Genomic DNA, 26,314 nt, shown 5'->3' on the forward strand with positions numbered 1-26,314 from the left:
ATTTTAGAATAAGGCTGTAACAAAATGTGGGAAAAGTCAAGGGGTCTGTATACCTTCCGAACGCACTGTATGTGCATATTGATTTGCTATTGGGTTTTGGCACATTTGTTTTGTACAATTTAACAATCTGATGAGACAGACTGTTGTTAATGTTCATGTAATTCAGCTCGTTGCTGGCTCGTGTCACATCTAACAACCCATAGCCTTGCGCCGCGGAATCAGCACCAAGGACAGTTCCAACTGTTCCGTTCGCTCTCGAGCGCCCGCCCCTTAACGACTACATTCCATTGGGTTGCACACTGATCAGCAACCAATAGTAGAGGAGCTGGAATGAGCCCTCGTTGCTACTGGAGACGTTCCGGGGGATCTTCAAAGATCTTGTTTACAGAAAGCAGAGAGCCTCTAGTTCGACGGTGTTGCATGCGAGGGGTCTGCACGGTCACGGTGAACACATAGGCTACTACACCGCTGGGATAACGGAATTTCTACCAGAGACACCCGCGCACAGACAGTTTTTGTTCGATGTTACAGCTTTGAACTACTTATGCGATGTTGTTATAGTGACTGCAAATGACATTGCCGCATTTATTTGATTTTTTAAAATAATTTACCGCGGACAGTTTCGGCGAGGGCAGGTGTTGGGAATAAGGCGAGGTTTTTGAATTGTATCTCTTCTGAATCATTTTGTGGACGGCGTGGACCAAAGGCACGGGACGAGATGGATACGGAAAAGTACTTACCGGAGCTGATGGCGGAGAAGGACAAACTGGACCCCACGTTTCATCACTCTCTACGATTACTAGATCAAGGTAAGAAAAGAAAACATCCCTATTTATTATGGGACGTTTCTACGGTATAGCTTGGAGCACTAACCTATACTGTTTGAGTTATGTTGTTGGTTGGGTTATGTTGGTGCCACTTTGACATACTATTACACTTTAAAGACATGTTTAACGTTTTCATTAGGTGCTGTCCCAAATGGACCATGATACAGACCAGCTCCGCACACAGGCTATTTAATGTATTCCAGAACCAGCACATTTGATTCTACTAAGGGCTTGTTGATTAGTTGAACATATGAATAACTGTCTGGAATACATCCGACACGTTGAATGATACAGACAGCGACTACGCTATACAATGCCATGCATTTCTGTTGGCCTGTACATAAATAAACGTTCAATCATAATTGTAAAACACCACTCTTTTTACACAATGTAGGCCTACAGTATTTGGTAATACTACACGTCTCTATGTTTGCATACGACTACTATGATGAACTGATAACGATGTAGGAGCTTCTCCAAGTAACTCAGTCATCCAGCACTGAGACATGTGTAAATGATGATGTTAACAGTGGAATCAACACATTCTCATTATACGTTGGATTTGTTTTCCCCTTTGAAGAACTTGACTTGATTCTAATGCAATTGAGCAGATGGAAGCGCGTGTTCCACAGCGATTTGAATGGAAGACTGTTTAATGAATCCATTGCTGAGACGTCTGCGCGCCGAGCATACCGTTTGCTTTGAAGCTGTCAGAATTTTGCAAATACTTTCAGATGCACTCCCTTGGATCCATTCTGGCGGTAAGAGCACTGGAATAGCATCCTAATACATCCTTGAAATAGCACTCGTAAACGAGCTTAGTCTCTAGTGCTGTCTGACTGGATTTCAGGAAATAAAATCATATTTGCAAAATGGCTATACCTCTCTAAGCTTTGAAAGAAAACGCATCAAATCAAATCAAATCAAATGTATTTATATAGCCCTCCGTACATCAGCTGATATCTCATAGTGCTGTACAGAAACCTATCCTAAAACCCCAAACAGCAAGAAATGCAGGTGTAGAAGCACGGTGGCTAGGAAAAACTCCCTAGAAAGGCCAAAACCTAGGAAGAAACCTAGAGAGGAACCAGGCTATGAGGGGTGGCCAGTCCTCTTCTGGCTGTGCCGGGTGGAGATTATAACAGAACATGGCCAAGATGTTCAAATGTTGATAAATGACCAGCATGGTCGAATAATAATAATCACAGGCAGAACAGTTGAAACTGGAGCAGCAGCACGGCCAGGTGGACTGGGGACAGTAAGGAGTCATCATGCCAGGTAGTCCTGAGGCATGGTCCTAGGGCTCAGGTCCTCCAAGAGAGAGAAAGAAAGAGAGAAAGAGAGAATTAGAGAGAGCATACTTAAATTCACACAGGACACCGGATAAGACAGGAGAAGTACTCCAGATATAACAAACTGACCCTAGCCCCCCGACACATAAACTACTGCAGCATAAATACTAAAGGCTGAGACAGGAGGGGTCAGGAGACACTGTGGCCCCATCCGATGATACCCCCGGACAGTGCCAAACAGGAAGGATATAACCCCACCCACTTTGCCAAAGCACAGCCCCCACACCACTAGTTGGATATCTTCAACCACCAACTTACCATCCTGAGACAAGGCCGAGTATAGCCCACAAAGATCTCCGCCACGGCACAACCCAAGGGGGGGTGCCAACCCAGACAGGAAGATCACATCAGTGTCTCAACCCACTCAAGTGACGCACCCCTCCTAGGGACGGCATGAAAGAGCACCAGTAAGCCAGTGACTCAGCCCCTGTAATAGGGTTAGAGGCAGAGAATCACAGTGGAAAGAGGGGACCCGGCCAGGCAGAGACAGCAAGGGCGGTTCGTTGCTCCAGATTCTTTCCGTTCACCTTCACACTCCTGGGCCAGTCTACACTCAATCATATGACCCACTGAAGAGATGAGTCTTCAGTAAAGACTTAAAGGTTGAGACCGAGTTTGCGTCTCTCACATGGGTAGGCAGGCCATTCCATAAAAATTGAGCTCTATAGGAGAAAGCCCTGCCTCCAGCTGTTTGCTTAGAAATTCTAGGGACAATTAGGAGGCCTGCATCTTGTGACCGTAGCGTACGTGTAGGTATGTACGGCAGGACCACATCAGAGAGATAGGTAGGAGCAAGCCCATGTAATGCTTTGTAGGTTAGCAGTAAAACCTTGAAATCCGCCCTTGCCTTGACAGGAAGCCAGTGTAGGGAGGCTAGCACTGGAGTAATATGATCACATTTTTTGGTTCTAGTCAGGATTCTAGCAGCCGTATTTAGCACTAACTGAAGTTTATTTAGTTCTTTATCCGGGTAGCCGGAAAGTAAAGTATTGCAGTAGTCTAACCTAGAAGTGACAAAAGCATGGATTCATTTTTCTGCATCATTTTTGGACAGAAAGTTTGTGATTTTTGCAATGTTACGTAGATGGAAAAAAGCTGTCCTTGAAACAGTCTTGATATGTTCGTCAAAAGAGAGATCAGGGTCCAGAGTAACGCCGAGGTCCTCCACAGTTTTATTTGAGATGACTGCACAACCATTAAGATTCACTGTCAGATTTAACAGAAGATCTCTTTGTTTCTCGGGACCTAGAACAAGCATCTCTGTTTTGTCCGAGTTTAAAAGTAGAACGTTTACAGCCATCCACTTCCTTATGTCTGAAACACAGGCTGAAACACAAAGAACACTTATGATTTGTATACCAGGCTACTGGCCACCTAATTGTAACGACTGTGTTGTCTATATTACATGTATTCAGCTACTGATGTAACATGTACATCCACAGTTGTTGAACTGCACCTGTACCTGACACACAAGAGAGAAATACATAGACTACTGGATATAATATTCCTATAGAGTAGTATTCAGCTGTGTACCATGCTCCATGAAGAGTAACCGTGCCTGAGACCGTGATGACTTGTGTTGACTCCCTGAGCTAATGCTTAGGCTTTAGCTCAGTGGGCTAACACAGTTGTGTGGCATTCCGGAGCCCACTCTGTACCCAGTCCCATTTTGTACCCGTTATGGATAGATTGTTCAGTTTTAAGAAAGTGAAATAGCCTATAGCTAAAAGTATTGAGTTTTGCAATACTGGAAAGAATAGCTGAAAGCATTGAGTTAGGTTAATACCAGGACAGAAGGGCCTTTATGAATGTGTTTCTGTCAGCTCTCTCACAGAGCTGAATCACGGAGATAAGAGCGTATTTTACTCAGCACTTTCTCCTTATCAGCTGGTTTCAATTCCTAAAATTTGTTTGGCCTTTTTCTCCAGCACAGATTTCCTAGCTCGCCATGAGAGGTAAATGTGATTTGAAGGAAATATACATTTGGTTTAACGTAGCACCTGTTTCTTCGACAGAGTGTCGCTGAGGGTTCACATAAATCGTAGAAATGAACGAGCCAATGCTTTCAATGGAGTTGGAGGAGTACGATTCTTAATATTTCACAAGCATTTCCACTGCAATATATCAACTCTTGGAGTTGATATCATTTTAACAGATTCATTTAAGATTTACTTAAACTTGTGATGTTCTAGGGACGTGTCCCAAATGCCACCCTATCCCCTACAGTACATTTGTTTTGAACTATTATAGTGCAATATATAGGTCAAAAGTAGTGCACTATATAGAGAATAAGGTGTCGCATTTCATCAACCAAACAAGGCTCAGAGCTGCCATGAGTCGGTCAGTAGGAGCCAGTAACTGTCCTTAACAGTCAGTAACAGTCAGTAACAGTTTGCCACAAACTCCAAAATGTAAATACTGTTATCTCCCTCTTACCAAACAGATGGCACATGATGCAATTGAACAGAGCGCTACTTTAAGCACTTCTCTAATATAACACTTCTTCTGGCATCTTCCCCACCAGCTCCCGACTTGATTATGTAATTGGCAGGGGACATGAGCAGATCTACCGAGAGTAAGCACACACAGAGACAGACAGTGAGTGGCCGCATACTAGATAACTCAATGTCTGGAGAGATACACTTGCTAGGGAAAATGGGGGGGGGGGGGGGGGGGGCTGTATTTGAAGATGGGAGTTTAGATACCTGTACCATACTGTAGGTATACTGTAGGACGGCAAGTCGCCTAGCGGTTAGAGAGTTGGGCCAGGTTAGAATATCCGAGCCGTCAAGGTGAAAAATCTGATGATGTGTCCTCGAGCAAGGCACTTAACCCTACTTTTCTGTAGGGTCGCCGCACTACTCTGGCTGACCCTGTAAAACAACACCTTTCACTGCACCTATCCGGTGTATGTTACACTAGTTTTAATTTAAAAAACAAAATAATTAGATCTAATAGATAAGCACCTCTGCTGGAAAACTATTCATTAAATACTTATACAGCCACAACTCCAGCGAGGCCTGTTTAGTATTGACTTCACTGCTGACATGAGTTGATGTAAATATCTTGTCTTGTATCTAATTAGATACATTGAAGTGTTGATTTAACTACAAGAAGAAAATAATTTAAAGGAATTCCAAAGGACTGCTTTCGGCTGTGATAACCTCACATAGAATACAACATTGTTGAAAAGATTGTGTTTAGCTTAGAGGGCTTTCTTTTGTTTTAAACTATAGAAACAGCATCCAATATTTTAAGGTAAAAAAAAAAAACACAAAAAAAACCCTGCTATATCCACTTCAATGCAGATACTGTATACAGTTCTACCCGCTATAACTTGTTTTGTTACATGTCAAACATGCTGCTCACTCCAAGTATTCCAGGACCTTCTGCCCATCTCTGTGGAGCCAACCCCGGTTCTGCACATGAACAGAAAAGCTCTTCCACTAGTTCTATATGATACCTTATCTTATAATTGTCTGTTCCGCTGTAGGAGCCCAGCACAGTGTTTGTATTACATTAAAGAGCTCCGCTTGGTAGAACAGATTAGGCCACAATGGAAGGAACCCAGAGTAAAATGATCCTAGCACTTCTGAACAATGATATGAGCAGGTGTCTGGTGGAGTCCATTACAGAACTTCTTTCAGAAGATCTCCTGTAGCAGTAGGTTCATACATACAGTATACAGGGTTCCAAAAGGGTCCTGCGGCTGTCTACAAAGGGGAACCCTTTTTGGTTCCATGTAGAACCCTTATTGGTTCCAGGTAGAACTCTTTTGGGTTCCATGTAGAACCCTCTGTGGAAGAGTTAAATGAGCTAAAAAGAAGAGTTAAAAAAGAGTTAAAATAAGAGTTAAAAGAGCTAAATGGAACCCAAAAGGGTTCTACCTAGAACCAAAAGGGTTCTAAATGTTAACAAAAGGGGTTCTTCAAAGTGTTCTCCTATGGGGACAGCCATTAGAACCCTTTTTAGGTCTATATAGCACCTTTTCTTCTAGGAATTTATCCCTCTAGCATCAGCAGAAAGAGAAGCTATTCAGCATAGCATTAGATGGTCTTAGATTGGCCCCAAAATGTACTGTGTCTGTGTGCACTGCAGACTAGTACAGTAAAGCACCCACCCTATTCCCTGTATACAGTAGTGCACTCCTTTTGACCAATGGTGCTATTTTGGACGCATCATAGGAACGCACACCCAGCAGTGAGCAGAAATAGGCCTTGGCAGAGCATCAAAGCCTGGGATACTGTTGTGTTGCTCGGGAAACGGTGGTTGATAGTGATAAACATCGGTGGCAGGCCAGCACGCTGCGCTAGTCGCCTACACACGGAGACAGATACAGAACAGAAGGGGGTCCACTTACTCTGGGATCTGACCTACAGATATACTGTTATGCTTTTGAACTCACAGGTGAAGTGAAAGAGAGAGAGAGAGAGAGACAGAGAGAGAGAGAGAGAGAGAGAGACAGAGACAGAGACAGAGACAGAGAGAGACCCAGCAACCGCTTTAAATTCAGCCTAGTAGTGCAGGGTTGCAGTGTGTAAGGTGTTGAGTGGTGCTGTGTGTGTGTGTGTGCTGTGGCTCAGAGGTCTTTGGTGTTTGCTGAGTGCTGTCCCAGAAGACTCTACAGGAGGGTGAGATGTAGGCCTAACACAGACTGAGACAGCCACGCTTGGTGATAAAACCTAATGGCACGTCATTTATAGGACTGATTCGTTTACACGGCGGCATTGATCTCATTGTTAATGTGTGACGCACGGAACACCCGTTATGTCACTGGTAATGAGGTGGTGATGCAGTGTTTCAACACTGCGTCCCTAATGGCACCTTATTCCCTATGTCCCTAATGACACGGTATTCCCTACATAGTGCACACATTTTATCCAGAGTCCTATGGGCCCTAGTAGAAAGTAGTGCACTATATAAAGAGTAGGGTGCCATTTAGGATGTGTTCTGACAAATCCAGGTTCGCTAGTTTGTGGATAAAATGCAGAAGCAACAAATGAATGTTGTCACGGATACCTCCGGAAATTTCATTACGCACACCTGGGCCCCTATTCCCAGTGATTAGTAATTGTATAAGTGTGCCCTTGGTTTACCATTGTCCTGTCGATTATTGTTACTATGTCCGTTGGTCGTGTGAGTACCTGTGCTGTGTGTTTTGGGCTTTCGTGCCCTTGTGGATTGCGCAGATGATTACGGGTCTCGTCCTGTGTGTTAATCATTATGCGCGTGTGTGTTTATTCGAGGTTCTCCTCGCTCTTTTGTTTGGGTCTCAACCCTGTGTTTTTGTTACGTGTTTGTTTGGTCTTCGTCCCCGTGCCTTTAAACGCACGCCGTAATTTGGGTGAAGTAAAAACCCATATTACGCATTCCTGAGTCTGTCTCCCAATCCTTCATGCCAACATGACTATTGTCTAGATACCATTTTATATTATATTGTACATTCAGCAAAGATACAGTAGGTACATTTATTTCAGGGTGTTGTGTATCACTGGAAATATTCAGAATTCATGTAAACATTACAGTATTGAAAACATCGCTTGTCCTAAAAAAAAGTGGTCTCACAATTTACTGTGCCAATTTACTGGGGAAAGTTGAGCTACGGGACAGGGTAAGCTACAGGCTGTATCAAAACCGTCTGTGATTGGGAGTCCCGTACTGTGGCGCTGTAACGGTTGTCTTGGGGAGAAAGAGAGGAGGACCAAAGCGCAGCGTGGTTAATGTTCATCTTTTTAATAAGAAACTGAACACTTCAAAAACTCAAAACAACAAAGTGACAACCAAAACAGTTCTATCTGGTGCAGACACACAAAGACTGAAAATAACCACCCACAAAACACAAAGGAAAACAGGCTGCCTAAATATGGTTCTCAATCAGGAACAACGATTGACAGCTGCCTCTGATTGAGAACCATATCAGGCCAGACACAGAAATAGAAAATATAGAAAAACTAACAGACTGCCCACCCCAACTCACACCCTGACCATACTAAATAAAGACAAAACAAAGGAAATAAAGGTCAGAACGTGACAGGCGCACAGTATGGGTTAGGGTTTGGCCAGGGTAGGCCATCATTGTAAATACGAACTTGTTCTTAACTGACTTGCCTAGTTTAATAAAGGTTAAACAAAATAAAATAGAAGTTAAGCCGCCTTCACCTTTCTGTACTGAATGAAATATTACAACCTTTCTAAATCCTTTTCTATCTTTATTTCCCAAACTTATTTCAACACAATCAATCACTTTTAGTCTTTTAATCATATTAATCATCTTTTAACACAGGCTTAACCACTAAAAAACACTTTGTACTTCTGAAAATACTTGTAACGGTTTTCTTCTGGTGAAAGAGAGGCGGACCAAAATGCAGCGTGGTTATTTTTGTACATCTTTAATAAAGATGAAAATACAACAATCTACAAAACAAGAACCATGAAAAAACCGAAACAGTCCTATCTGGTGCCACAAACACAAAGACAGGAACAATCACCCACAAAACCCAACACAAAACAGGCTACCTAAATATGGTTCCCAATCAGAGACAATGACTAACACCTGCCTCTGATTGAGAACCATATCAGGCCAAACATAGAAATAGACAAACCAGACACACAACATAGAATGCCCACCCAGCTCACGTCCTGACCAACACTAAAACAAGGAAAACACACAAGAACGATGGTCAGAACGTGACAACACTTTTAATGTAGGCCAGGCTGTATTGTCACCTCATATCCCAGTGATAATGCCTTGCATCATGTCTGGGAAGAAAATAATGACATTTTCTCAACTTACCCCATGCCAAACCTTTTGACTGCCCACACAGCTAAAAGGATTCACTTTCATGCTAGGTTTAACACCTCATATTGTAGCTTAAATAAACCCCAACTGATGTATAGAACTGAACTTAATCTTAACAAATATTTACTTTGTTTAGATGCAGTATAAAATTCATGAAACCAATAGATTCATTTGACTTGATTGAAAATCCGTTTTTTGGACCTAACTTCCTTACCACTTTTTCAATTTAGTTTCTTCCTTCACAGACTCCATGAAATGGTGACCTTCCCCTAAATATTTGGTCACATGATTACTTTTTGTGTATTGTTTCCTAGAGGCAAGGGTGGCTCAACTTATTTATTTCCCAACATCCACATCATCCTGGTTATTTCCGTTATGATTCGCAATTTCATTGTATGCCTTTCATTAAAACCCAGTGGCTTGGAAAAGGTGCTTAGCATTTAATTTTTTAGCTAAAATGAGCAGGAAGTGTTTAAAGCTTTACGTTTTTCGTTGTCAGCAGTGACACAGAGGAAGCACCTCTCTGCATCTCATCACTGCGCTCAATGGAAGATTAACTAAGATTAATTCAATCAATTAATTAGCTGGCTTCAGAGTCAAAATAAACAGTCAAAACAAAACTAATTTTAATACAGAGAAACCTAATATCTTCCTGATAGCAAATCAGGCCCAGGCGTAGCACGCTGATATGGGTCATAATAGCCGGCCTACCAGGACACCCTTGGACAAAACCCCACGGACAATACAAAGCATGATAGTTTAAAATATGATCAATTGTTATTGTATAAAAAAAAAAAACTTTACCATGTTCCTGATTGGCCCCCCTAGCTGCTATCCACAAGTGCTCTATAGCCTCTCATTGCGGTCTTAAATGATGTACTGGTGCTTATTAAGAGAGGGCAGTAGAAGTCAGAGAACCCCAGATCTGTAATGAGATAATTTAACACTAGAACCGCTTGGACCATCAGCCTATGAGTACCTGCTAGACAACGTTGCCAGGCGTCTCCTTTAGCATGTGCACCAAATGCATATCACCCTGCAAGGTGCAGTAAACAACAACACCCTTTCTTGATAAATAGTGCATAAAGAAATATAAAGGATTAATTGCATGAAGGAATATTAGTGGAAATATTTCAACAAAAAAGAATAACAACAAAAGTAGTTTAGATAGAGTAAAGGGTATTTTTTTGTATAATTCTACAAAGTCCTAGAAAAAACACAGGCCTATAGCCTATTTTCCTTCCCCTTACAATAAAAACATCACAGTGTAATCCATTTGATCAACTTTATTTATATAACCGATTAGTAATAGAGTTATAGTAATTAAACAAAGACATTTGGATGTAGAGCTTGCACCTCTTGATTTGTGAGTTATTTGACAATAGGCTCTGAATACTTTTCTGTTTGAGGTGTTAAAAGTCGGACAAATGAGCAGTGTAAAATACAAAACATTTAGGAAAGGTCAGGGAACGAGCAGGACGTAGGTATTTTTTAGCCGATTTAAAAAAAATGTATGGTTCTAGTCTTAAACCCAGCGTGTGGTCAGAGAGTGGTGAGGTCTTCAACTCAACCAGCAGCACCAGCTACCAGCACAGATCTCCAACTGTAGGTCAGACTCAGAGCTGTACACGGCCTCCTGGCCCCAGCCCCTCTCCTCCCCCAAGCGTTTTGGCCCCAGCCCCTCTCCTCCCCCAAGCCTTTTGGCCCCAGCCCCTCTCCTCCCCCAAGCCTTTTGGCCCCAGCCCCTCTCCTCCCCCAAGCCTTTTGGCCCCAGCCCCTCTCCTCCCCCAGGCCTTTTGGCCCCAGCCCCTCTCCTCCCCCAAGCCTCCTGGCCCCAGCCCCTCTCCTCCCCCAAGCCTTTTGGCCCCAGCTCTACTCACCACCAGTATGTTACTTTAACTCTTATATTAATCCAGGGCAAACTGTGTTCTCCCCCAGGCTCGCCCACCGCAATTATATATCCATTAATCATATTCTTATTGGATGATAATGCACTGCTGTCTGCCCAAGACATCACTGTGGGATTACACTGGATTAGACTCAGAGCTAGAGAGAGACAGAGAGAGAGAGAGAGAGAGAGAGAGAGCTCTGGTATGTGGGCATTTGTTTACTGTAGCTTGGGGCAACTGAAAGAGTTAAGGGTTCACATCCCCTGGGGGAATGTTCTTTGTGAAGGATTGGACCAAAACGGCATTAGGGTGAAGGAGGAAAGAGAGGAGTGGAATGAAATTGGAATTGAAGTAGAAAAAAGAAAAGGAAAAGTGGTAATGGAAAAATAGCTAGATGTGAAAGTGACAAATAATAATAAAAAATAAATATGATAGAGAAAGGCAGGTTAAGGTGTAGACCCCTGCTTTCACTCCATACCCTCTGAATCTCCTAGAACCATTTTCTGTGTCTAAAAAACCTTTCATGGTGAGGTTAGTTTATGTGTTCAGATGAATAGCTGAATAGGCAGACACGTCTTGTGCATGCAGAGTCACTCTGAGTGAAACGGCGTGGCTGTATAGCTGTGGGGAGAATGACAAGTGTAAATTGACCACTCGTTCAAAAGATGGGAATGCTGTAAATTAAATACTTATTCATATTTGTCACCAGCATCACATATCAAATTCTGCTTTTTTATCACTCAGGTAAAAAAACAGACAACTGTCTTCACACATCGAACAGTGTTTAATATGTCCCCAACCATGCTAGCTTGACAGGTTCAATAGATACCAGAATGAGAACGAGACCCAAAGAAAATGCTGTTGTATGTTTTTGCTCTCAGATTGACTGTGTAGCCCAATAGTATCAAGTTGTCTGACAAAAGTTCTGCACATCCAAACAGCGTCACTCCTCCCTGTCTCTTCTCTGTACATCTACCTGCTTACTAGCAGTGATTAGAATCCTGTCAGATTCTTTGAACTGCCATTGATCTCACCCGTAGTCTGCTTCACTGCGGAGTAGTTGTGTCCTCGTTTTGAAAAGGAGCCTTTTCAGTGCCCTTACCTTGATCTCTCTCTTTCTCTGACAGCTTCCTTCTTCTCCCCTCCTTCCCTCTCATCTCTTCCCCCACTCTTTATATACAGTGCATTCGGAAAGTAGTCAGACCCCTTGACCTTTTACACATTTTGTTACTTTGCAGCCTTATTCTAAAATGATTTAAAAAAATACAAAATGAATCCCTCATCAATCTACACACAAGACCCCATAATGTAAACAGTTTTTAGATTTTTTTTGCAAATGAATAAAAAATAAATTATAACATTTACATAAGTATTCAGACTCTTTACTCAGTACTTTGTTGAATCACCTTTGGCAGAAATTACAGCCTTGAGTCTTCTTGGCAATGACGTTACAAGCTTGGCACACCTGTATTTGGGGAGTTTCTCCCATTCTTCTCTGTAGATCCCCTCAAGCTCTGTCAGGTTGGATGGGGAGCGTCGCTGCACAGCTATTATCAGGTCTCTCCATAGATGTTTGATCGGGTTCAAGTCCGGGCTCTGGCTGGGTCACTCAAGGACATTCAGAGACTTGTCTCTTGATCCCACTCCTGCGTTGTCTTGTCTGTGTGCTTAGGGTCATTTTCCTGCTGGGAGGTGAACCTTCACCCTAGTGTGAGGTCCTGAGTGCTCTGGAGAAGGTTTTCATCAAGGAACTCTCTGTACTTTGCTCCGTTCATTTTTCCCTCGATCCTGACTAGTCTCCCAGTCCCTGCCTCTAAAAAACATCCCCACAGCATAATGCTGCCACCACCATGTTTCACCGTAGGGATGGTGCCAGTAATCTTCCAGACATGACGCTTGGCATTCAGGAAAGAGTTCAATCTTGGTTTCATCAGAACAGAGAATCTTGTTTATTATGGTCTGAGAGTCCTTTAAGGGCCTTTTGGCAGACTCCAAGCGGGCTATCATGGGCCTTTTACTGAGGAGTGGCTTCCGTCTGGCCACCCTACTGGAAAGGCCGGATTGGTGCATTTGTCTTTCTGGAAGGTTCTCCCATCTCCGCAGAGGAACTATGGAGCTCTGTCAGAGTGACCGTCGAGTTCTTGGTCACCTCCCTGACCAAGGCCCTTCCTTCTCCCTCGATTTCTCAGTTTGGCTGGGTGGCCAGCTCTAGGAAGAGTCTTTGTGGTTACAAACTTCTTCCATTTAGGAATGATAGAGGCCAGTGTGTTTCTGGGGACCTTCAATGCTGCAGAAATGCTTTGGTGCCCTTCCCCAGATCTGTGCCTCAACACAATCCTGTCTCGGAGCTCTACGGACAATTCCTTCGACCTCATGGCTTGGTTTTTGCTCTAACATGCACTGTCAACTGTGGGACCTTATATAGACAGGTGTGAGCCTTTCCAAATCAATTGAATTTACCACAGGTGGACTCCAAGTTGTAGAAACATCTCATGGATGATCAATGGAAACAGGATGCAATTTCGAGTCTCATAGCGAAGGGTCTGAATACTTCTGTAAATATGGTATTTCTGTTTTTTATTTTTAATACATTTGCGAAATTGTCAACCTGTTTTTGCTTTGTCATTATGGGGTATTGTGTGTAGATTGATGAGGATTTTTACCTTTAATCCATTTGAGAATAGGGCTGTAACGTAACAGAATGTTGAAAAAGGGAAGGGGTCTGAATCCTTTCCCAAAGCACTGTATCCCCTCTCTCTTTATTTACACTGTGCTGTGTCAGTTGGCACCTTCTGTTGAGAGGATTGGTTCAGGGTTAGCCTCCCCGCCTCCCCAGCTGATCCCATCCATTTTGTTGTAATCCAACTCAATTTAATTATGTTTATCGTTCCACCTCGCTGGAGCCCTGGACCGGCAGGCAGCTCCGCTCCGCTTCAGTCAGATAAGGAGCACCTTGCCGCGCCTCACTCGCTTCTTGTGCACCTTGTGTTGCTGGCACTATGTCAGTTCTGCGAGTGTCGCTCCATGACAGCAGGTGTCCCTATTGGCATCCTATTATAATGCAGTACTTTAGACGAGAGCCCTGTGGGTCCTGGTCAAAATTAGTGCACTTCATAGGGAATAGGGTGCCATTTGGGAAGCATGCCATCTAGACTCTTAGTAAATAAATAAAAACCTTCCAAAATAATCAGCCTGCTTTTCTCTATGACGTGCCACTCAACATGTTTTTTCCTCTCAGTATGTGTGGTATCAGGTCAAGCCAAGCAGATCTAATACTGAGGATGTGAACCTATATCTTCTGTAGGGTGAGCTTCAACCAGCTGCAGCTCTGTAAGGTCATAGAGAAGAGGCCCGTATTTCATATAAAGCCAAAGTGTTCACACTGTGTACACAGTCTCCTTTATTACTTTGGTGGGCCTAATCCCCAAAAGAAGCTTGCAAAACAAACCAAAAACTAGTAATATAAGCAGTGCATGCATTAACGGACTCAGAAAGAGATCCTTCATGAAAGGCTCCAAGAGAACTCAGATAGCTTTATATTTCGAGTACAGCCGTTGTTCTCCAAAAGCATGAAACTTCTGATGAGATGAAATGCATTCAGACGCTTCCCATTAAGCAAAATGAAAAGACATTGAAGTTAGGTTGATTTTAGGTTCTGAATGAAAGGTGAACAGTCTTTTCCATGCGTTTAAAATCGGTATTTTCCGGACGTTGAAATCAGATTCATTTCGGTTCTGAATGAAAGTTGAATTGAAGTATATTCTGGACATTGAAAATATGCTTTTTCCAAACACTGAAATACAGTTCATTTGCAGTTTTTACTGAAAGGTGAAAATATGTACAGAGTTGAACATACATATTTCTTGGTAATTGATTCTATTGCCAAATTTCAGCTGCACATACATTCTCAATGAAGTATATTTTCTAACACAATAATAATTGTTTTATCTATTTAATATAAGAAAGAGGAGTCAACTGATGATTGCAATATTTTTTTTATTGCTACTAGAGTACTGTATGGTACAGTACGGTACAGGACAGTATTTTTATTCAGTACAGTAGAGTGCAGTACGGTACAGTAGAGATTAATTCAGTAGAGTACAGTACAAATCAAAATCAAATCAACATTTTATTTGTCCTTTGCAACAAATAAAAAAGGTTTAGAACATACTGTGAAATGCTTACTTACAAGCCCTTAACCAACAATGCAGTTCAAGAAATATAGTTAAGAAAATATATAAAAAATTTAAAAAAGTAACACATAAAAAAACAATAACGAGGCTATAAACAGGGGGTGCTGGTGCCAAGTCAATGTACGGGTGGTACAGGTTAGTCGAGGTAATTTCTATATGTACAGTACCAATCAAAAGTTTGGACACACCTACTAATTCAAGTTTTTAAAATGTATTTATACCATTTACTACATTGAAGAAAAATATGGAAGACATCAAAACTATGAAATAACACATATGGAATCATGTAGTAACCAAAAAAGTGTTAAACAAATTCAAATATATTTGATATTTGAGAGTCTTCAAAGTAGCCACCCTTTGCCTTGGACAGCTTTGCACACTTTTGACATTCTCTCAACCAGCTTCACCTGCAATGCTTTTTTGGGCACTCCAGGTGGGCATTCCTCTGCCTCGTATATAGGTCCTGGATGGCTGGAAGCTTGGTCCCAGTGATGTACTGAGCCATACGCACTACCCTCTCTAGCGCCTTATGGTCGGATGCCAAGCAGTTGCATACCAGGCGGTGATGCAACCGGTCAGGAGGCTCTCAATGGTGTAGCAGTAGAACTTTTTGAGGATCTGGGGACCCATGCCAAATCTTTTCAGTCTCCTGAGGGGGAAAAGGTGTTATCATGCCCTCTTCACGACTGTCTTGGTGTGTTTGGACCATGATGGTTTGTTGGTGATGTTGACACATTAGAGTTAATTTAGTTGAGTAGAGTACAGTACAGTAGAGTTGATTTCAGTAGAGTATATTAGAGTACATTAGAGTATAGTACAATAGAGTATATTTTCTGTACTATACTCTAGTGTGCTGAAATATACTTTACTTTGCTCTACTGTGCTCTAATGTATTGTCCTGTACTGTACTCAACTCTACTGTACTATACTCTACTTTTCTTTTCTTTTCTTTACTGTACTCTGCTGTGTACTACTGTACTGTACTGTGCTGTCCAAAGTTGTCAAATATAAATGTCTTTGATTGGTGCAAATTTGATCCGGTCCAGACCAAATCAGAACCAAACATAGACGTCTACGCCAAATTAAGGCCAGTCCGGACAGGAAAAAGACTTCCGTCGGGCCATCCTTAGTCGGTTTGGGCTACTAACTAACTGCACCATGTTTCTTCTGTATGGACAGGAAATGCAGTAAGATGCTCTATCCGTTCTCACTCAGCACCATGTCAGTGTAATCATTTTTTACTATACACCAGATGTTACACCCCAACACACATACCCCAGACAATATCTAAAATAACAGTTTCTCTGTTTCCTGTGTGGAAAGCGTCTGCTATGATAAACTTACTGTTATAAGAGCCACTAGGAATCATCTCTCATCTGAAGCTCTCGGCTTAAACTATCTACACGTCTATCTGTCTCAAGAAATAACACTCAACATCTTCAGGCTTTTAGTGCTTTGCTCACATCACGAAAAAAAGGACCAAATCTGAACATGGAGTTGGATGGTGGTGGTGTTGTTGGGTATGAATCGTTGAATCTTTCATGACTGAAGGTAGTGGAAGTAGGATATCAGAAAGGGAAAGTTAAATGCATTTTTGAGTTTTTTTTGGAGCAAGAGAATTTATCCTGTAATATACTGAAAGGAGGATATGGGGGGAAGGGAGGAGGAGAGAGGGAGGGTTGAGAGAGGGGGGGAAGATATGGATGCTCATTTAGGCTAGCCCCATCGCCAAGGGACCTCTTCTAGCTGTCCTTATAGGCCGCTTGCTTCACTTTGTCTCCTGTCTCTATTTTAAGGAGATGCTTTTAAAGCCTAATTGTTTTCAGAATTTGGGGACGTCTCTTTTCTTTCCACTTATCTTCAAGTGCCCATCGTGGACTCGTTCGTCATATCTGCAGATTCACATCTAACCAAAGGACACAGACAACCACACTGCTTTAAAAAAAAGTAGCACACCTCTCATCCTTTTGAAATAATGGCATTCAATCAACCTTAAAGGTACAGTATTTAATGCCACAACCTTCAGACAGTTCAGATTGATGCTATGATTGAAATGATTTCAATTTAACAGCCAAAGACTGTTTTGTAATTTGTATTTGATCATTATTATTTTTTTTAATTGAACCTTTATTTAACTAGGCAAGTCAGTTAAGAATTAATATTGCTGTGATTGAGTATTGAAAGCTAATTTACTATTATAGCTCCAGAATAAACATTTGTGGAGTCAAGTATGAATTGTTTCCTCCCATAACAAGGACAGTTAGCCTCTGTCTCTCTGCTCGACAATGAAATCGTAGTTCTTTTGCACCGGCCGACAGTAGGTACATTTGCTACTCAAACCGCTGCCGCCTATTTGTGCTGGCCAAAAGCCTTGTTAAAAATATGACCTGGGATCTGCCTTTGCTGCTTGTTAAAGGCAGCAACACAACAAAACAACAAACATCTCTCTCTCTCTTACAGATCATCATTCCACTGTTGTTGTAGCCTGGTTTTAAAACACCATTATGAGAGACGTTGTGTTATTTTGACCATCATTACTAAATGAGGCACTTGCTGTGCTGTTGGCCCCCTGACAGCAGCAACAGAATCACACACACACACACACACACACACACACACACACACACACACACACACACACACACACACACACACACACACACACACACACACACACACACACACCAGATCCCAGCTCTGTGTTACGGACAGCAGCAGAGTCAGAGTTATCGTTATGATGCCCTAGCCAGTCCTTTCCCCTCTCAACTGTGATTTGTCCATCATCTCTGCTTGTTGAGGATGATGGTAATGATACTTCATGTTCAGTCCACAAAGAGGATATCCTGTAGATCATTTGTCATGGAGGAAGCGTGGGGGCTGAGCGAATACATATCAAGCTTTACATCTGTGGTTCAGACACATTCATACTTCCAGTATGGTGGTGGTGGTGTGTGTGTGGGGGTTATGGTTTAAATTGCTTTCCGTCCACGGTTAGGTTGGTCAGTGAAGACAGTTTTGGAGGGAGACCGGTAAACAAGGGAAGGGAGGGGAGGGTGATTTGGGTTGCTTTCTCCACTTCGTGGTTGTTGTTGTATTGACAGTTCCTGGTTCCTGGAGAAGCATGATTAGAAAGCAGGAGCCAGAAGAGCGAGGCATGGAGAGACAGACATGGAGGAGTGGATCACTTTTCAGCTTCAGACATCGGAGCTGTTTCCCTGGGTTGCGTCCCAAATGTAGCCCTATTCCCCATGTATTGCACACTTTAAAAGTAATGTACTATTTGGAATAGCATGCCATTTGGGCTGCAGACTAGGCTTCTAGGTTGCAGAAGTACTGCCAGATGCTCCTGAGGAGAACAGGTTGGGCTCAATTCCATTTCAATCCAGTCAATTCAGAAGATAAACTGAAATTCCAATGAGGAGAATTGGATTTAGAATTTCAGTTTGCCTGAATTGACTGAATTTAAATGAAATTGAGCCCAACCATGGAGGACAAGTAAAATGTAGACAGTGGTGTAAAAAGTACTCAATTGTCATACTTGAGTAAAAGTAACCATACCATGTTGTGTTGCATCTATGTTGTTGTCATGTTGTGTTGCTACCATGGTGTGTTGTCATGTGTTGCTACCTTGCTATGTTGATGTCTTAGTTCTCTCTTTATGTAGTGTTGTCTCTCTTGTCGTGATGTGTGTTTTGTCCTATATTTATATTATATTTTATTTATGTAATTTTAGGGTGACGGGGGCTGGGAGTAGAAGTCTTAAAGTATTTGAGGGGGGGGGAGAATTTTAAGACCCCTTGAAGTATGTTGAAGTATTAATGTTGAAGTATGTATGTTGAAGTATGTTTCAGACCCCTTGAAGTATGTGAAAATGTTTGGCCTTACTGCTATTAGCCCATTGAATAACAATTCACTACAACATCTATTCCCGCAAAAATATCAAAAGGAAGTTTGTTCTGAAGTATCTGAGAGATATAAGAAAGAGCATGAAATATAGATTTTTTTTTCTTTCATACATGTATTTAACCCCATATTTTTGGCATTAAACAGTCTTCATATGTATTTCTTTTCATGTTTTCAACTGATACCGGGGGACCTTCCGATGACTCCTGCGAGGCCTGTGGGTGTCCTAGATATGATAATATTAGTGTTGGGACGCTACAGACAGAAGTTGGCAGATCAGTTGTACCGACTTCAGACGAGTCTCCTGACACTTGTGGAGGTCGTAGAGCAAAACGGAGACCACCAACATGTTCGTTAATCTCGTCACTCCATAGAAGGTCTGTTCGTACGCCACAGACGCGTTGGTGAAAAGATCGATTTTCGTAATGTCTCATGTCCTGACAAATACAGCTCCAGCTGTCAGCTTTCACTGCAGATGTGGAAGTGCCACATAGGAAGATGTGGTGGATTGAGACGCATCCATTGAACAAAAATATAGACGTATCTGTAGGTGTTTGTTTGATTTCTGTGTGGAAGCAGACATCACTGCCACGGATGACTAGGAGTGGAAGGTAGGAATCAGGCGCAGAGAGCAGAGGGTTCAAGGAAAAATTTCAATTTATTCCGGCACAAAATGGTCATGCCCAAAACACAGGGCGGAAAACACTGACCAACCCAAAACACAGGGCGGAAAACACTGACCAACCCAAAACACAGGGCGGAAAACACTGACCAACCCAAAACACAGGGCGGAAAACACTGACCAGCCCAAAACACAGGGCAGAAAACACTGACCAGCCCAAAACACAGGGCAGAAAACACTGACCAGCCCAAAACACAGGGCGGAAAACACTGACCAGCCCAAAACACAGGGCGGAAAACACTGACCAGCCCAAAACACAGGGCGGAAAACACTGACCAACCCAAAACACAGGGCGGAAAACACTGACCAACCCAAAACACAGGGCGGAAAACACTGACCAACCCAAAACACAGGGCGGAAAACACTGACCAGCCCAAAACACAGGGCGGAAAACACTGACCAACCCAAAACACAGGGTAACACGGTCCGGAGCACAACAACACCTCTCAAAACGTGAACTCAAAATAATCCCGCACAAACAAGAGCGGGCTTCACAAACTTAAATAGGCGAGCAAATCAAGAAAACACAAATAGGAACAGATGCAACTAATAAGACTCAACTAACAGAAAAGGAAAAAGGGATCGGTGGAGGCTAGTAGGCCGGTGACGACGACCGCCGAGCACCGCCCGAACAGGCAGGGGAGCCAACTTCGGCGGGAGTCGTGACAATCACATTACGGGGTTAAATATGAAGAGTAAATGCTACAATAGAGTTAAGTATAAAAAAAGTACAATTATAAATCATTTCAAATGTCTTATATTATGCGAACCAGAAGGAAAAATTGTAGCTAAGGCGGTTTTTTCTTACATCATTCAGTCATGGCTTTTATTACTATTTGTTACTGTGTTACTGTGTGTGTTCAGACAAAACATATCTGCCCAACGTTTCAACATGTTAGTTCAGTATCACACAACACTTGTATTTAGTAATCCAACATTGCGATCAGTCACCCTTTAATGTATCAGTGTTAAAGTAATAGTACGTGTTTTCCTGGTATGGTACAATGACTTTGTGTATTCAACTTACTGTATGTTTATTTACATTATCAGAGGGTTAGGATGATCTTCAATTGGAAGCAGTGTATGTGTCACAATGCTTCACTAGTATAGTACATTACCCCTTCTGAGTGTCCGCGTGTCACTCGTGGCACCCTGCTATTTGTCATGTATTTTTACAAAATAGCCAATTTTGACATTGCAGCTGGCCCATCTAGCGCAAATCGCTCAGTTCTGCCTCAAGGAAAAGACTCATTCCAATAAACGCCAACCTGCATTTGGAACTCAGATTCAGTCATTACTGAAGCCGTACTGAGCCACTAAATTACTCCTACTGAGACATTACATTATTCCTACTGAGCCACTATATTATTCCTACTGAGCCACTACATTACTCCTACTGAGACACTACATTACTACTACTGAGCCACTACATTACTCCTACTGAGACATTACATTATTCCTACTCAGCCACTACATTACTCCTACTGAGACACTACATTACTCCTACTGAGCCACTACATTACGTCTACTGAGCCACTACATTACTTCTTCTGAGCCCTACATTACTCCTACTGAGACACTACATTACTTCTACTGAGCCTCTACAATACTCCTACTGAGCCACTACAGTACTCCTACTGAGCCAGTAATTAATTCCTACTGAGCCACTACATTACGTCTACTGAGCCACTACATTACTTCTTCTGAGCCCTACATTACTCCTACTGAGACACTACATTACTTCTACTGAGCCTCTACAATACTCCTACTGAGCCACTACATTACTCCTACTGAGCCAGTAAATAACTCCTACTGAGCCACTACATTACTCCTACTGAGCCAGTAAATAACTCCTACTGAGCCACTACATTACTCCTACTGAGCCAGTAAATAACTCCTATTGAGCAACTACATTACTCCTACTGAGCCAGTAAATAACTCCTACTGAGCCCTACATTACTCCTACTGAGCCAGTAAATAACTCCTACTGAGCCCTACATTACTCCTACTGAGCCACTAAATGACTTGTACTGAGCCTCACTGAGCTGCCCAGTGAGAGATAATTGTGACACCATCGGAGAGGGTAGAGCCCAGCATAAAGGAGAAGAGCTGCCGTCTCGTACTAGCTGTCACAGTAGGGCTGGTGAGATACATCTGGAGGGGAGTGAGACAGAGCACAGCACTCAGAACACTTCTGCCTGAGGGTTAAGTTAATATAGAGCGTGGATATTTTTTACGTCAAGCTGGGCATTGATTCTCAAAAAAATAATTTGGGATTTAATGAGAGAAACACATAGGCATGCACACACACACACACACACACACATTCCCACGACGAGTCCTGTTCAACTCCGGCGCGACAGACATAAAGCAACATCTTTTTTGATTATATGATATTATTATCATGATGTCATTATCATATCATTCAAATGGAACATCCACAGAGACTGCTTGGTCCAGAGCACAAACGTCCGCCTAGCGATTGGCTCAGTGTCTGCCTCATTATCATATTTATTTAAAGTATCCTATGACCCATTTCATTCTAGCATGGCCCTGGAAACATGATGGAAGAGGTCCGTATCTAAGGGTGGTCCTGTGGGAGGGCCAGGTATTAAACACTCAAGTCTGTAATGGGACAGCCACCTCACAGCGCAGCAGTCACAGGCATATCATTATCATTACTTTATAAACACCCTAGTGTGTTGTGTTTTTTAACATTCGGCAACCATTTACAATCAAATCTAGGTTCATTCAACACACAGTATATAATAGGCCTAGCTACACTTCTTTTTTTGGAGTACGACTACAGATACTGTAACTTGCTCCTCTTTCATTTTAGTTATTAAAGGTCATTATTCCTGTAATGTGTAATGAAACCCATGATAAATAATATGCTTGGTGGTTTAGTAATAGAGTTTGCAAAGCTGTGCTGGCTGAAGGGAAGGGTCAGGCGGTGCCCTGGTTGTAACCCGGCCAACCTAATGGTGCAGCACTGACTGATGCTCATTGCTTTACCAATAACACTGAGAGAGAGATTGGTTCGATTGTTAACGTTAACAGTGTAAATAAAAATACAAATGTATTTGATTTGAACCCCTTAATGGTGTGTGTGTGTGTATGTGTGTGCATGCTGTCACTAAACCAAGTCTAATATGGCCCCTGGCCCCGTGGCAGTAAACAGAGGGTGTATTACATACAGGCAGTGTCTCTGATTGGAAATATTTAATGCATCCCAAATGGCACTCTATTCACTTTATAATGCACTACCTTTGACCAGGAATGAGCTCCCTCTATTGGATACCTCTCAGAGTCTGCCCATGTCTTGTGTATTGATCGGTCTCTCGTGAATTTATGGTTCTATTTCTTAATTTTGCACAAAGGCAAAAACATCTCCGTTCACGTCAGTCATTGACTTCCTGCAGACCTGCTGGCTGCTGTTGTTTGGTCTGTCTAGTCTGTCTGGCTGTCTGTCTCTCCCTGTACTGTGTCTTTCTGTCCCCCTGCCTAGTCTCACTGTCTGTCCATCGCCCTGTCTGTCCCTGAGTATCTCTATGTGGCAGACAGTTAGTTTTCATTATAGATCATGTTGTTCTTCATGTAAAAGTTGATTCTCTGTGTTCCTCTAAGTTAGCTACCATTGTTGACAGCCCAGGACAGGACAAGGGACATACAGAGGCCAGGACAGCCACTCTTCTGCTTTGGAGAGAAAAGCTAGGGGAGAACTGATACAGTCTTAGAAAAAAAGGTGCTGTCTAAAACCTAAAAAGGTTATCCGGCTGTCCCCAAAGGAGAACCCTTTTTGGTTCCATGTAGAACCCATTTGGTTTCGGGTAGAACTATTTTGCTTTCCATGTAGAACCTTTTTCACAGAAGGTGAAAAAAACTTTTTGAACCCTTTTTACTAAGAGTGTACTTGTTAACGGTGCCTTAGTCAAATGGTTGGGGCCTGTGGAGTGATAGTAATGAGATGTACTTGTCTGCTTTTTCCGAGCAGAGAGAGAGACAAAGAGAGATAGAGGGAGATATAGGGAGATAATGAGAGCGACTGAGAGCGAGAGAGTGAGAGAGCGAGAGAGAGAGAGAGAGAGAGAAAGAAAGAGAGCGAGAAAGAGAGAGACAGAGAGAGAGAGAGAGAGAGAGAGAAAGAGAGAGACAGAGAGAGAGAGCGAGAGAGAGAGACAGAGAGAGACAGAGAGAGAAAGAGAGAGAGAGAGAGAGAGAGAGAGAGAGAGAGCGAGAGAGAGAGAGAAAGAGAGAGAGAGAGAGAGAGAGAGAGAGAGAGAGCGAGAGAGAGAGAGAAAGAGAGAGAGAGAGAGAGAGAGAGAGAAAGCGAGAGAGAGAGAGAAAGAGAGAAAGAGAGAGAGAGCGAGAGAGCGAGAGAGAGAGAGACAGAGAGAGAGAGAGAGAAAGAGAGAGAGAGAGAGAGAGAGAGAGAGAGAGAGAGCGAGAGAGAGAGTGAGAGAGAGAAAGAGAGAGAGAGAGAGAGAGAGAGAGAGAGTGAGAGAGAATGAGAGACATGTCTGTAGGGACTTAGTAGAAGCTGTAAGGCCAGGAGATGAGGAGGAGTGCAGGATATATTCAGCCACAGAGTGGGTGTTGATATGGAAACTAATACTGCTTTGTTTCTCCTTATCAAGTTAGCAAGACATATGAAATAAATATCTCTTGTATTTCACTTAATTAAATAATCAAATTGATATTGTTTGTATCAGTTGAATAAACAATGTTTGGCCATTTCATTGTATTGGGTTATACCTACATTATGTATCATGCTCTATTTCTAGTATGGATTGTAGGACATATTTGCATACATTACCAGCTTCACTGACATCATTCAGACAAGGCTATGTGAAATATCTTACCTCATTGAGACGTGCTCCATTTATTCCATCTTCGGTATAGAAACGTATTTTTTTAAAGTAGGAATGAAGCGCTTCAGTTTATTGAGTGAGGAGGGCACGCTTCCTGAACCATTAGGAAATGCAAATTTGTGCATGCCCTTTAGCTATAGGCTTCCATTATCTAGTGGGAATTTGCATTTGTTTGTTGCGAAGCCGTGCATTCACACCTAGGGTTCTCATGGTACCTTAAGCAACGAGGCATGAAGATTGTTTCTGGGAAAAAGCTCACAGCCAGCTGTGTCTCGGAAGTCAAGCCTCGCGTCCCAAATGGCACCCTATTCCCTGTATAGTGCACTACTTTTGACCAGGGCACCTAGGGCCCATGCATCCAAGATGTATCATCAAAAGTAGTTGCGACAAACGGCAGGTATTGTCGAAGTCTCGCCAAACCAATCAGGATGACATTATACAAGCTCAATTAAACTTAATTAAACATAACACGAATAACCCTATCGGTACAATCTACAGAACGTCACCAATCTCCACATACAGTATCCTTGCGGGCTCTGATCAAAACTAGTGCCCTATATAGGGAATAGGGTGCTATTTGGGACTTATACCATATCTGTTCTTGTAGGAGTCGCTATGCTAATGACCTAGAGTGGGCGTCGATTCGTTGATGCGTTGAAGAAGTTGTAGATGCATCTCTCTCTCTGCTATTGGTTCAAAGTTTATCCTCCTCTGTCTGTCCAGCTGACATGACATCTTCAGTGTTTTACACTGTGAAAGAACATTACCGAAGAGTTAATGTGAACACCCCTCAGAGGGTCTTACTTTATCTGCTGCAATTTGTGTGTGTTTCTCTCTCATTCGCACAGAGTGATTCTGTCGTCCGTTTCCACCACACAGCTCTGACATTGATCCTAATGGCAATTCATATTGTCAGCCAGAGAGTGGGTGTTGATATGGGAACTGATGCGGCTTTGTTTCTCCTTATCAAGTTACCAAGACATAATCCTGAAATGAATATCTCTGGTATTTCCTTTGATTGAAGGTCCAATGCAGATGTTTTTATCTCAGTATCAAATCATTTCTGGGTAACAATTAAGTACCTTACTGTGATGGCTTTCATTAAAGGCGGACTCAGCAATATGACGTAGGTGCAGAAAGTCAATAGCATGGTGGGTCAATTTCGACAACAGCTAAGAGCGTTGAAGTGCGAGGCTCAACTTCTCTCCTGTTCTGGTGCCCTGGCTACCACGCTGTGACAGCGTGACGTGAACCCATGTGCACATGTGCAGATATTGTGTGAGAGAGTCTTGCATCTCACTCATCTCAATATCTGTGGTAATATAGCCGAGTCTGCCTTTAAAATGGTTAAAAAGAAGTTATACAAAAATAACTCCTTAGCAAAGAGCAATTTCTCAAGCAAGAATTTTGCTAGCTGTCTGGGAGTGGTCTGAGTGGGGAGGGAAACACTGAAAACTAGCTGTTATTGGGAGAGAGGTTTTGTAACTCTCTTTCTTATTGGTCTATTCACTAATTTACCTCCCGGTGATGTCACTAGGCAGGCCAAAACTTCATCCCACCAAAACAGGCTGACATTTCAGATGGTCTTTTCAAACAGTTTTTACACTAAAAGGGCATTATCATAATTTTCACAATATTCACAGTATTATTCCAACCTCATAGCGTGGAAATATATATAAATCACAGGGAAATTATGTTTTTGACTGCAATGGGCCTTTAAATAATGTAATTTATGTTGTTTGTATCAGTCGTACAAACAGTGTATGGCCATTTCATTGTATTGGGTTATACCTACATT

At 42.4% G+C, this 26,314-nt stretch overlaps 1 protein-coding gene across 2 annotated transcripts in view; it reads left to right on the forward strand.

Moving 5' to 3' along the window:
* Window positions 1–315: 315 nt before the first annotated feature.
* The window catches only part of khdrbs3 (KH domain containing, RNA binding, signal transduction associated 3), a 141,589-nt gene continuing 115,590 nt past the window's right edge, over window positions 316–26,314 (forward strand). Inside the window, exon 1 of one of the 2 annotated variants that reach the window (XM_036952942.2) lies at window positions 316–809. In XM_036952942.2, the coding sequence (XP_036808837.1) occupies window positions 719–809 (91 nt within the window). In that variant the 5' untranslated portion in view covers window positions 316–718. The remainder of the gene's footprint in view (window positions 810–26,314) is intronic. The other variant, XM_021572248.3, reaches the window with a different exon arrangement.

This window comes from Oncorhynchus mykiss, chromosome 18 (assembly GCF_057628025.1).
Source record: "Oncorhynchus mykiss isolate SJ-2025 chromosome 18, ASM5762802v1, whole genome shotgun sequence".
In the NCBI taxonomy this organism is placed as follows: Eukaryota; Metazoa; Chordata; class Actinopteri; order Salmoniformes; family Salmonidae; genus Oncorhynchus; species Oncorhynchus mykiss.